The 13,638-nt window shown below is 49.9% G+C and overlaps 4 protein-coding genes across 4 annotated transcripts; 3 read left to right on the top strand and 1 right to left on the bottom strand.

Annotated features, from left to right (window-relative positions):
- Positions 1-2,613: 2,613 nt before the first annotated feature.
- Positions 2,614-4,236, bottom strand: Pmar_PMAR006893 (hypothetical protein; the record flags this gene model as incomplete). The annotated part of the gene is made up of 1 exon (XM_002781987.1): positions 2,614-4,236. The coding sequence occupies one exon, from the start codon at positions 4,234-4,236 to the stop codon at positions 2,614-2,616; it is 1,623 nt and encodes a 540-aa protein (XP_002782033.1).
- Positions 4,237-11,219: 6,983 nt separating this feature from the next.
- Positions 11,220-12,077, top strand: Pmar_PMAR006892 (Acidic proline-rich protein PRP25 precursor, putative; the record flags this gene model as incomplete). Its single annotated transcript, XM_002781986.1, has 3 exons — positions 11,220-11,324; positions 11,460-11,745; positions 11,881-12,077. Coding segments are annotated over 3 exons (588 nt in total), but the record flags the coding sequence as incomplete, so codon positions are not given.
- A 410-nt stretch (positions 12,078-12,487) lies between these two features.
- On the top strand, positions 12,488-13,016 carry Pmar_PMAR006891 (hypothetical protein; the record flags this gene model as incomplete). The annotated part of the gene is made up of 1 exon (XM_002781985.1): positions 12,488-13,016. A coding segment is annotated over one exon (529 nt), but the record flags the coding sequence as incomplete, so codon positions are not given.
- Positions 13,017-13,103: 87 nt separating this feature from the next.
- On the top strand, positions 13,104-13,368 carry Pmar_PMAR006890 (hypothetical protein; the record flags this gene model as incomplete). The annotated part of the gene is made up of 1 exon (XM_002781984.1): positions 13,104-13,368. A coding segment is annotated over one exon (265 nt), but the record flags the coding sequence as incomplete, so codon positions are not given.
- Positions 13,369-13,638: the final 270 nt, after the last annotated feature.

Here is a 13,638-nt window from a genome sequence, read left to right as displayed (position 1 = left end):
TAACACAGCAAAAGGACCGAGTCTGTTTTGCTATACATTGAGGCGATCTCTATATCAAAACGTGTGCTCCGCTATCGTTGTGGACGACAGCCAGTCAGATACCGTTATACGGCGAAACGAGAGAAAGGCAACAACTAGGATATCAGACACTTATCGAGCAAGGGGGAGATCCTTCTGGCAATGGTTACTTCAATGGCTTCTACTTCAACACTCCAGCGGTTATCAAACACAAAACTGAGTTTATATACAACAACTGCATCGGGGGAATAATGATCTATGCGCTCGAGCATGATTACTTCCCGACAGATGAACGTTCACTGATGCAGGTCTTCAATGCTACGATGAACTCTACGAGACTGCCTGAAAAGTGCCCAATGGGACCATCTGACGCTACGAGAGGAACGCATGGCTCACTCGTTATCGCGGTGATTGGCCTGACTATATCAATTCTTATATGACTACTTTCTATTCTGAGAGACCCTTATGATGACTATAGTTTTATGAGGATGGAGTAGCTTGACCGTCCATTGCATGCCAAATGAAGTGTTATTTCCTGTGCTACACGTTCGCGTGGTGCATCAGGCCTCGCATGTTGCGATCGTTCTAACTGTTGTGTTCGAGCAGTTTTTCAATTGTATCCTGGTTTATAATAGTTATTACAGTATAATCTCCTTTGACAGAGAAGACTTCTGACCGCAGAGATTCGATGGGCGGCTCGCGGTGATTGGTCGCACGCTATCGACTCCTGAGGCTCAGCAGAAAAAATGCATACTAAGTTTGAGACGATCTTGAACACTCAAATATAGTCTATATTATATAGAGAATACATTATGAGAAATAATATCGAAGTAGATGAGGTGCAGAATTATGGCGCATTATCTAAGGCAGACATTGTCCGAGGGAAATGCACAGGACTCGTTATTCACCACCTCAAGTGGTGAGAGTCGACATGCCTTCCTTATCTCCCATTGAGAGAACGCCACACTAGAGGACATATAGAAAGAACTTACTTATCGATATAAGCAGTAGTAGGCTCACCTGGCGCTGGGGTGAGATATGCACGAACGACACGAAGCAATAGCCAAGGAGACAACTTACACAGAAACAAACACAACACTTCGTCATAGGGTGAAATGATGGTGTGTAAATGTGTGCTTTGGCTTATACCGACGTGCTTTATTCTGGTCCAGTATTCTTTTTGTGTGTTCTCGTCAGGACACGGCTTCAAGAGCTCGCGGTAGCTGATGCCATTATCACCAATCTGGCGTGTATAGGACTCAGTAAGCATCCTTAATGGCATTAAGTTAATGCGATGATACCAGGGCATCATGTGCGATAATATGAATCTAGACGCATTAACATAACGTTGTTCATCATTCTTATATAAGAGTCATGGCAGAACTGTAAAAAAGGGTAGCTGACGATCTGGCTATGATAGTCAGATCGTCAGCTACCCATGATAGCCAGGCTATCCCGTGGCGTAGCCTACGCCGCGGTACTTGGTTAGGTTATCAGTGGTTAGGTTATTATACCCTCGCGGCGTCGCCGCGAGGGTATAATCGAAAATAGAGTGAAATCTTAGCGAAGTGAATCGAGGCGAGCCTACGCCTAGCAACGCTTCGAGGCGTTGCTAATGAGGATTGGGAGCGGGGCGTTGGTATTGCGACAAGTTGGTAGCATTCACCAATGAAGGAGAGAAGTACCGTTTACGGGTAGAGATCTACGAGAGGGCTTCACTGAGACGAGTTGTCCGAAATGTCTTCCCTCAGTCTGAGGGCTTCAGATGTGATGTCTGTCCGTATGAGAGTGACATAGAATTCATTCGATAACTCATAACACATTTATATCCAACAAATTTATTCACAACATAGATTGTTGTAGAAGTCTATAGCTTAGGTTGAGCGACTCGTGAGTGAATTATGCGGGAGGTGTTGCTGCTCGCAACTTCCAAAGTACACATCGCTTTCAAATAACGACATAAGTGATCAGCTCGGGACGAATAATGTGACTAGCTATGTGACTCTCATTACTGGTCTGAACACGACAAAGCAATCTTCGAGGAGCCAGTGAACTTCCAATCCTAAGAATAATATTCTATGGATCAACTCGGTGCATATGATGCATATCGAGGAACACTTCGCTCCGCTGTGCTCGAGAGGAGACGAATCCTGCATGAAATTGGCGGAATTCGAGATGCCTCTCTCACATGTTGCCCTACCGACTGGTATGACACCATATTGCATCAGCTGAGACAACGAAGGGGAAATCAGAATCGGCTCACAGACAAAAACACCGACTAAAACACATACTCCGACGAACGAAAGTGTGCTTGGCAATCATCAAACAAAGTTCAAGACATAATGAAGGCATAGTATTTTAGCGTAGAGGTAACGATGGAATTCTTACATCATGTGAATCACATGGGATTCGAACGTAATCTCCGAACACATACTCCGACGAGCGAAAGTGTGCTTGGCAATCATCAAACAAAGTTCAAGACATAATGAAGGCATAGTATTTTAGCGTAAAGGTAACGATGGAATTTTTACATCATGTGAATCACATGGGATTCGAACGTGACCTCCGATACACTGCTAAGACGCGCTCGCCGACTCATCGCACTTTAACCGGACCAGCTTCCCAAATAGGCCAGCTCCATGGCCAGTCATGGCTGTAGACGAGGACATCAACCCATACGTGAAGGTTGAAGTGGGACTTGAATTTCCAAACATCATATTTTCGATCAACAGTGTTGCCGAAGATGTCCACAGATATACCGGCTCCGACAACTACCGCCGAAACCTCAATACCCAGCTTACCATATGCTTTGACGTCACCATTGGTCGAAGCCTTGACCGCAACTTGACCAGAGAGTGTGGCTCTCAACGCAGGGAAGATACCAACTTTGATTATGACCGCGACCGACATCGCTATTTTCCCTTCGTAAGTGCCATTCCCACCGCCGCCTCCACCCGTAAGACATACTTCAATGCGTAAGCCTGCGATGCCAATATCAGCAGCCCAAACCAAGGCGCATCCACTGGCTTCGAAAGCAAAGAGTAGGAACTCCGTCTCCGGCTGCTTCAAATGGACTGTGACATTGAAGTGAGCTCTATTTTCCGGATTGGTTTGGTCGGTATAAGCCATATATACGTCCAAGGCCAGTAGCGTGTCGTTAGAGACGTAACCAACATACAGGCAGTATTGACTAGCCGACTTGGTCAAACCATTCCTGCAAGCCGGTGGTAATTGGAACGCCTCCTCCTGTAGAAGAGAGTGACTCTTATACAGAAAGAACTCATATGCAGCTGTGCCATTGGGGAGGCGAAAATAATCGATCGGTGCTACTGACTTATCTCCACGAATATTAGTCTTGTTCGACCTCCAGTCGTGGCTCTTCCCGTCCTTGAAGAATAGACGAGCCTCTTCGTTAACCAACCGGGTCTTGATGAACTCAACGTCTAGTTGTGGCGCCTCTTCTTTTGCTGCTGCCTGATTGTAGTTCTGGACGATATCATACGCCGCGTGAATATCCTTCACGGCAACATTCAAAGTTAATGCACCGTCGAGCTCCTCCCAGTGAGTGACCTCGGACTCGAGATAGACTTTATCATTCTCGAAGGTGTTGATACCCAAGAGCTTCACCATCTGCTTCTGATCCTTGTCAAGATAGAGGATCCAAGCGTTAGTGATCACACCAGTCTGAGCGAGGGCAGTGAAGTTGAGACCCGATTTGGGATCAACACCTTCCACTCCACTTCTGACCCATTTGTTCAGCTTCTGTCCACCTTCGTCTACCAAACCTTTATAGACCCAACCATCACCTTCGAGCGTACGATTGGCACCGTGCTTGCGAGAATCATTTTTCCTGTTTCCCTGCTCTATAAGAAACGAGTGTCTATTGAAGAGTTGGGAGGTGCTGAAGTGCGTGTCGTTCTGGATCATGAGAAGATACAGGAACGGGTGATTCGGCGCTGCTTGAACTACCGCTTGACCGTCCTTGGCGATGAAGACGTCTTGATGGACGGTGAACGACTTGTTATCATCCAAACCAGGTAGGACAAGCCCCTGAGTCTCCATAGCCTTGGAGATGTGACATGGCACTGGGTTCCCCTTGATGTCCCTCAAGTCAAGATTGCAGAAATGTGTTGTCTTTATCTGCATACGAACGTTGCCCATCTTAAAGGCATATAGCTCATCATGTATCAACAGGAAGACGAGGAGGCTGTTCAACATCGAGATTATAAACTTCATAACTGTGAGAAATAAATTAGTTATACCATTCAAGTCGTCGCTCCATACCAAAGGCAGGCAAGGAGCCTTCAATAATTACTCGGAGGCCTCTGATCAGTTGTAAAATAGACGAATGGATTGAGTTCATCGTTGCGTCACTAGTCAGGCCCTACGCTCACGCATTGCGTAATACGCAGCTATCTGCGTGACACACGCAATTGGAAGGAAGCGTGCTACTGGCGTAAAGTCAATTGGATGGTCTTTTGGATGACGATAAGTGGGAGTACTCTAATGGCTGTGAGCAACGATTATGTGTCAGAGACTCTAATGAGCGCGTAGAAGAGTCTTTCCTATGTGGACTATCCTCACGGAAAACTCGGGCTTACTATCGCCGAAGAAGATAGAAAAAACCAAGCGGTGACGTACGACTTTGCCGCTTCGATCTTAAATTCGACTCTTCTTGACTCGAATCTGGTGGGAGCACGAATTCGGTGAATATATACATCGTAGCTCACCCCGATGTGCCGAGCAGGATGTTCAAATTTGGTTAATCTAATATCATCTAATGATATAATCATTGGCTGTTACGAGAAATTCAACCCCGCGTGCTACGAAGATACACTGCGAAACGTGTGAATCAGTTTTACGTGTAGTATTCACCTCTCATAGTGTGTAATGTGATCAGCAAGCATGGGCGACAACATGAATTTGTCTTATTCCCCATCATCAGCTTATTGCCCGCTGATCGCTGTCCCCCTCCTGAACCGGCCATGGGCGCTAGGCCTTTGCTCTTCTTCCACCGTGCCTGTCGTAGGAAATTCCTCTCATTGGAAGGAGGTAGCATCACGCGAGGTCCCCGTCAGTGGCGCTAGGGTGGCACATGAAAGGAAAAATAGAAAAAATTATTTCCTCCCAAAGAAAATTTGAAGTTTGAAGGGGAAATAAGGAAAATTAAAATTTTTTTCTTGGCCTGCTAGGTTTGGCGTCACTGTGACGCCGTCACAGTTACAGTGTGACGCCGCCACCTCTTTGTGCTCGACCTGATGCTGCTCGGCAGCTGCACCGTGCAGGTGTGCAGCCTGCACGTCTCGATATCAGACCATGCACGTCGAGCCTGAGCATACATCCCTGTGGGCCATCCCACATGTTCGCTACTTCAGCCTCCAGTGGAGGCCCTCCACCTTGGAGCTCTACTTGCTTTCTCGTGCAAATTACACAAGGGAAAACACAACAGTGACAATGCCCGTCTCAAGAGCGACAGTTGAATGTTCAGGTTCGACATACTCTCAGGATGAGCTGCTCAAGAATCACGATGCGCATTTAAAGTTTGACATGTTCTGAAAATTTCAGAATGAATTCAAGAATGAATTATTCAAGAATGACACTCCCGGACGAGGGTGACTGTCGGGAAAATGGACGAGTAGCAAGTTACTTGGATGATTTGTCCACCTGCACCTCGCTTCACGATGACGACTCCATCATGACTCATGATTCATGAGATAGGCGGTTGATTGGCCTTGGTCTTAGGACTCCTAAGTTAGGAGCCATGATAAACACAACAATGTAGCTTCCAGTAACTTAGTAAATACAGCAGTATATAGCAAGACTAAGTAGCTAGCTAAAGGTCAGGCTACGTATCAAGGATTGTGTGCAGGTGTCTCCGAAAAAGTCTACACGATGACACGTTTGACCATGAGATCAGCAAGCAGTCTCAGTTTGCCGTTGCTCTATTCCTTGTACTTCCCAAGGGTCTCGGATTGCCTGCTGCATCATTTTTAACCACGGAACCCTCGTCAGGGTCCGAATATCAAGCTGTCGAACATCGATGAAGGGTGCGTTGGAGCACTCATATTCACTGTCCGTCAAAGCTCAACGTATATTGTCACTCTTGAATTACATCACTGAATGTAAATGTCCGTGCCAATCTTCCCTTTGTAAGAGTCATTCCTAGATGTGCCATTTTCGCAACGTGCTAAATTTTAACTTCCTGTCTGTGCTTGTTCTGTTTCCCTCTCCAGATTCGTAGGTATAGCCTCTTAAACTCTCACTGAGAGTCCCTCAGAGTGCCATGATAGCACTTGTAGAAAGAACGCAAAGTTATCTCCGAGTACAGTCTCCTGCACAATAATTCGTTGACGTTCACTGGTGAATGGTCGTGGGCCCATGACGTGGACAGGCGTCCTACCATCTGCATGACTACTCCCACTGCTCTTCCGGGCCTACAGCGAGTTTCCTGGATTAGAGACACTACTGGAAAGTTCCAAGTTTAAACACGCATAATTTGATTGGGTTGAACGTGGTGGGGCGTCTGAGACTCTAGTATTACTAGACTAGTAAGATCACGGGAAGATTATCGGTTAAGCGCATTCTTAATAATATTAATGAATCATTGTGTGCTCTCGGCGATAGTGAGAGTAGTACTACCGTAGTACTACTCCCTTGTGAGAATATAGACTTCCCCCTGAATAAGCGAGCCGATGAGCTATCAGTGATGCCGTAATGACGATGATATTACGACTCATTCAGGAGTAATACTCCTGGAGTATGGTTTCGATGATGTATTCGGTCCAACTATTACTGAGAGAGAACTTCGTAGTAATATCATACTAATGGAATGACATTAACCATATCCGTAATATGGTTGATGTCATCTCACCTTTTACAGGCGAAGTGACAATCACAGAGAATGGTCATCTCAAGTCCCTGGTTGTACTACAACCTCGGGGATCAGCAAGTTGATGACATCAACGGTATGTACTTGCTCAACAGATGGCGCCAACCCTCGAAGAGTTCTTGGGCTTCCTAGCGATCTCTCAAGAGAGGGAAGATCTTGGGAGTCAATATGGTGACAGCTTAGAATTCGAATTCGGTACTGAAGGTTCCGGACGATTGCGGAGATGGTCGGACTCTAGTGGTGAATTTGGTGATACCCTGCTATGCTGATAACGACGATATCTGCCCAAGGTTTGCTCGGTGCCTTAACGATCTGACAAAGGGGTTCAGTACGGTTTGTCGAGGGTGCTCTCAATGCCAGAAAGGTTTGATCAAGACGGTGTCCCATGAGAAAGGTGGTCATTTGGATGCCTCCGCGGGAGAAGTGTGGCGCCATTCGAGTCTTGATCTGACAGGCCTCTTCCCTAAGAGCTGACGGTCGGCTGCTCTAGCAGAGCAGCATCCCGCTATGTTATCCGTTCCATCATGGAACGGTCTAGCCGTTACGGCCAAGAGTCCGCCAGTCGCTACGAGACCAGTACTTCTGCTGAGGGGTCATCGCAATTCCATCACATGAATCATGTGACATGCTGTGGAGTCCACATTGTGACAATGTGGACTCCACATGTGGACCACAACATTCCCCTACGGTGGTCGTGATCCATCTGAATTACCGAGGTTACATCTGCATTCGCTGTGCCAAACCACGACATGCGATATCAATAGAGGCCATCGAGCGCGGTGGGGAAGGCAAGCCGCCACTACAAACACAGGCTGCTATCTAAAGAGTGTCTCAAAACGTCGTGAGCACTTTGAGTACGCAGGACTTCGTGGTTGGTGAGTGGTTTCATAACTAATTCTGCACAAATACGACACTCATCATGGTCAGTAAGTGTGCGAGAAGTGAACCCCTCCCGAGGCGTATGAAGAAAGATATGAGCGTTGCAGACGCTCACGGTGTGGGGTCAATCAGACGACTATCCAAAATATCTTGAGACACGCTCAGCCCTAAGCTTTTTCGATACGATGTGACATCGTCGAAAAAGCTTAGCGAGTGAAGTGGGTAAATATATATATCGACAACGACCTTCTATTTTTCGGGGGAAGGTATTTCACAATGCTCAACGCGTACAACTCCCTTAGTTTTCCTAGGTGCTGTCTGTTGTTCGGTAACCGAACCTCAGTTGGTTGTTTTTTCAGCCCTCACATGGCAGACGCCCATTCTTTGTGACACTTATCGAATGTTGTTGCGCTCACTTAGCGTTGCTTTTCTCTGCTGTTGTTATCCGCTGTACCATTTTCGACTGTGCTATCGGCGAGAGCTCGTTGATCGAGGTTAGTGGGAAACTGTTAGTGGGGAAGACAGTGTCTATTACCTGGTGTTTCCATCGGACACTTTTCAATGACGACGATCATCACTTACAACTTGTAAGTTACAAGTTGTGAGTTACAACTTGTACAACATTGTCCTATAAGTCCGTAGACTAGTTAGCCAAAGTCTGGCTGCCAGACTTGTCTCGTGCTCATGACGTCTGTTGACGCTTCCAGCCGTTGGTATTTCTGCGGATTTGCTTTCGCTGGTGATGTCTGAGTTCACTCACCCATTTTGCCTAGTTCCAAAAAAGCGACTTTGCGTCAAGTCGCTTTGAGTTTGAGTCCATGAATGATCGTGTTGACTTGCTTGAACATTTTGATGAACGACTACTGATTGATACTGAGCAAGGTGATGCTTCTATACGAAAAATACTCTGAAAGTTGGCTTTTCCTTGTGGCATCGTCAAAGGTCGATCTGTTCGATCCTGAGTACAGGTTCTTATTCGTCTTTCCTTCACAGAGTTAGGTCTGGCTAATAAAGCTCGTGTGGCTCTTCTCGATATCCAGGGATTCCTACAGTTACTATCACCATTACAGGACCGTCATGAGCGAGTGACACCTTGCCAGGTTGGATCGCTGACCATCTCTAGATTGGCTCGTCTGTGTTCGGCCTTATCCTATATGCAGATGCAGCATCTGAGATGCTGCCAGCTACTCTACTATTCTCGCTCATTTGGTGCAACTAAAAGATCAGTATATGAGTAACTATCAATATAATGATTATTCTATGATGTTATATCCTGGTACCTGATATAACCCGATTATACTATAATCCCCTTCACTGATTCTCTATGTATTAAACATATTATTCATATTGTCCGTAGGCAGTGCGAAGAGTCTAATATTAAACCACTGGTGTGGCTGCTTTTCGGAGTGTATTATGGTGTTCTCATCTAATTCCAATACACACGGTCTTCTAGTAACCCTACTGATGCACCTTCTCGCCAGCTTTGGTCAGCATGTGGAAAGTTTCTCAGACACTCTGTGTTTGCATAAGTATCTGTAGCTCGGTTGAATGAAGAAACAGAAAACTGGTCTTCCGGGAAGACTCTTCCCGATGTCGAGCCATGCCGTGGGGCAGCTGTCCGTGACAGACTGACCATAAGATCGAGCTCGTTATAGCAAGGCAGCGAAGCCAGAACAAAGAAGGAGTCCAACAGCATTGCAAGACCATGTAGAAAGAAACACGACAAGACGGGCATTCGCTGGTGTAGTCCTTTCACAGTACACTGTACTGAGTACAGTCTGTACTACAGTAACTGTAGTTATGGGGATGTGATAAGCCTGAAATGGTGTTGAAAAACACCTTGGAATATCACAGGCCTCGTTCTGAGCTTGTCAAGATGAGGCCGAGCTAGTCTCATCTACTGCACTCTCCCCGACTTCGCCTATTGAATTATCCTTCAGTCCCTCCTTTCTCACCGGAGATGATGCCGACACGGGCGAAAAACTCCGGTAGTCCGGACCATAGTCGTCCGTCGCGTACCAATCCCATGTGCTCCAGTCGTAGACTTCTTGCATAGATGGTGTCTCGTTGGTGGCTTGCACGTTACGAGGAGCTTTCTTGCAAGGAGTTTGACTCATTCCCGGGGAACTTGCAGTTGGGGCGCTGCTGGATTCCAGTCATTCCAATCTGTCCCCACGGCTATTTTTGATACAAAAGTCGAAAAAACCTTCTATCATGTAGAAAATGGGAAGGATGGGCCAGTGATTTCGGTTGAGGCGCTCTCTCGAAGACTGTTTATTACATGCCCTGAGTATCGCCAACAACATGCGAAAAACGCCATCTAGCCGTCGAAATGGCACGATCATGGCAGATCCGACCTCTCCCTAAGCAGTCCTTTTTGATAGAAAAACCGCAAGTTGCCCTACCAGTGATAAGTGTTCACAACACTCCACGAGCCAGTCTGTACCAACACCCGCTTCTCCGGAGGACCGAAGCTTGAAGCCAGGGCGGCAGCACAGAAGCAGTGACCACTAGCGCTGACCCTCGACCTCTAGTTGGCTCGGTGAGCCGTAAAACGCCCAGCTGTCCGCCTGCCGAAGACTGACCCAAGCGAGTAGAGCGGCGGCCAGCTGATGAAGTCTGACTGCTCAATACTTGCCCCGGCTCGCAGAATAAGACAGATTAAGACGATTTGTTGTTCTTTTGCTTTGTTCGATGAAGCCAGTTTCCACTAAAGACACTGGTCAGAGAAGGGCTATAGCCCTTGAGGAGGTGGCTCCACCCCTCTCTGCGAGACGAGCCTCTGGCTCGGGGATTACCCTCCCACTAAGGGGGGGGTATCCGTCTCAGTGATGATGGAAATGTGGTATCGAAAGGACCACAGCAATTTAATCTTGATCAGGATTCCGAGGCCCAGGCTGCTGGCTCGCCAGCGCACAGCCTGGAGAATTGCTGGAATGGTACCATACCGCCGGCTGTTCTCGGTTCAGGTTCTCAGTTCGACTGGGCCTCGGAGGCCCCTTCCGAGAGTGAAGATATAACCATGGAGCAGCTGGAGCAAGATCTTCTCGACGACTCTCCTCCCAGGGCCTCCGCCGTCCCGCCGCTTCAGCGCGTTAGGAAGCCTCTGAAGTCCTGCCGTGGCGAGGGGCCTCAGGCCTTAGCGACCTGCGATGCCCGTAAGGCAAGGAAGGGCCCTGCCGCCGGCTCTCAGGTACGCCAAGCGGCTCGCGGCTCCAGGGCACGTCGATCGTCCGTTGGCACATCGCTCCAAGATGTCGAGCTTCAACCTACTTACGACCTTCCCGACGACTCTGAACCCTCCCCCCGAGACCACTCTACTGGTCCTCTACCTTCTCCACAAGGTCGGTGCTCCCCGCAAGGGAAGGGCCCTGGGCCGGCCCCAGCGGCACTGGTGCAGATCATTGCGCTCCTGCGCACCCTGATCGGAACCATGTCGCTGGGCCCCCAAGGGCCGGCCATTACGGCCCTATTAGACTCCATTGTGGTGCTGGTAGAGGCCGGCCTGACGGCTTCACCGGGCCCCCTTTCGGCCCCGGTAAGTCGTGCCCCTGCGGCATCTCAGGTACCGCAGGTGTCCGCTGATGGCTTTACGACCGCCACGAGACGGCGTCGGGGTCGCAAGGCGCAGAATGCTGCCCCACCCAGACCCGGCCCTCCGGGGCCATCTCAGGTACCCCAGGCGACTCGTCGCCCGCAGCCTACTACTCAACAACGGCAGCAGCAGCAGCAACCCAGGCGCCAACCACCGGCCCCACGCCGCCAACCCCCGCGTCCTGCTCCACAGCAGCAACAGCGCCCTCCTGCCCCTCGCCGTCAACAGGCCCCCACCATCGGCAATCGCCGCAACCCTCACGTGGCAGCGGCGAAGAAGGCGGCGGCTGGCGGCGAGAAGCCCGTGATTATCATCCGGCCCTCGGGCCCGAACCCGCCAGCTCCTCTCTCCAAAGAGGAGTTTAGTAAGCTCAGGGTCTCTGCTCTTCAGGCACTTCCCGACCACGTGACAATCACCGGTATATTTCCGGTGGGGCGCTCGTCCCTCGGAATGTCGGTCAAAGACCGTGGGCATCTGCCCGCGGTTTTGGCCAACTTAGGTACAAAACTCCGTGGATATGAAGTGGCTCCCAAGCAGAGCAGGGCGCCTCGGGTGATCCTCTTCTCTCCAGCCGTATCCAAGGACGTCACAACCGTGGCCTTGGAACGGCAGTTGAAGGAGGAAAATGAGGGCCTGATCGGCCAAGGAGCGACGGGACCTGCCGTGCAAAACCTGCACTGGCGTGGCCCCAACCTGGTGATGGCTGTCTCCTCAGACTTTTTCAGGTCTTTGGAAGCCAGCGGGCAAAAGGTGAAACTAAATCGCCTTTTGACCCGCTGGCAGTTAGCGGCGGACTACACAGTCTGCTTCTACTGCAGCCGATTGGGCCACATCTCGACCAGCTGCACCTCAAGGCAGCAAAACCTGCCCGAGTGTTGCACGAGATGCAGCGGCCCTCATGCCAGGTCCGCCTGCAGCTCGGCCCAAGAACGGTGCCGCAACTGCTGTGACTTCAATGAGGCCCAAGCCCGGGCTGGCCGCCCTCATCGCAGGGAGACCAACCATCAGGCCACCAGTCCGGGCTGCCCCTCCGTCGAGGCACACTGCCGACGGATGGCGGCAAGGACCAACTACGGCCCGGTCCCTGTGACTCAGCGCTCGCAGCAATGCTAGAGCTGCTGCAGCTTAACCTGGGCAAGCGGCGAGCAGCCGCCGATCTGATTTGCTCCTTAGGAGCAGATATAGTTTTAGGCCAGGAGTTTCCCAAGCGGTTTTCGCCTACAACCTACAGCTACCATGGCAAGAAAGAGGGCACTGCTATCCTTTTGAAGAACGGCTTATCTGGCACCACCTTGGTGGCTGCCAGAGACCTCTGCACCGCTAAGGTGCGAAGCTCGTCTAGTACTATCATCGTAGGTTCTCTCTACCTCCATCCCACTGACCGGCCAAGACGAGAGTTGGCCCTTCAGCGACTGGAGGATGCCCTCTCCGCCCATAGACTGACAGGGATGCTCTTAGGAGCGGACTGCAATGGAGCCTCAGATCTCTGGGATTCCTTGCTTCCGGACAACCTACAGGCCCTGAACCACATCGGCTCCAGCTGGCAACGAGGGGAAGAGTTCCAAACGTGCTGCCAGCAACACCGAGGGACCATCATCAACCGGCCAGACTTATTCCCGGCCCCCACCTTCGTGGGTGGAAACGGCTCATCGCACATTGACGTAACGGTCGTCTTCGGCAGAGTTCCCTCACATGAGTGGAGACTCTCTGAGGAATTCTCAGGTAGTGACCATAAGATAATTCGGGTGACCTTGCAGGACACCAAGCACGAGTATCCCAAGCGACCACAGCTGCGACTCACCAATTTTGAGAAGGTTCGAGAAGCAGCACCAGCCATACCCGACAACTCCCCCGCCGCGGCCATTTCAGCAGGTCTCTCAGATGCTGTTGCTGCCAACACCCCCGCTATGGAGGGTCGCGACTCCCCTTCGTGGTGGAGCCGCAAGCTCACGAAGCTGAAACAGAGCCTTAACAAGGCGACCAAGAAGTGGAACAAGGCGAAGAGGGATGGCAACCTCCTCGGAACCGAGCACTGGAAAGAAGAGCTGACTGAGAGAAGGAGACTCTTCAGGTTAGAAGCCCGAGCAGCCAAGAAGAGGGCAAGGGACCGCTTCTATGCGTCCCTCCAAGACTTCTCCAAGTGTATCCGGCCACCGACGGGTAAGTCAGCGGCAGCGATACTGAATGGCGACCCAAGCACCAACCAAGCAGCCCATCTGCTAGAGAAGCTATTCCCTCGGGACCCTAGCGGTCCCAG

This window comes from Perkinsus marinus (assembly GCF_000006405.1).
Source record: "Perkinsus marinus ATCC 50983 genomic scaffold scf_1104296940802, whole genome shotgun sequence".
Taxonomy (NCBI): domain Eukaryota; phylum Perkinsozoa; order Perkinsida; family Perkinsidae; genus Perkinsus; species Perkinsus marinus.
This window is presented reverse-complemented; position numbering and strand designations above follow the sequence as displayed.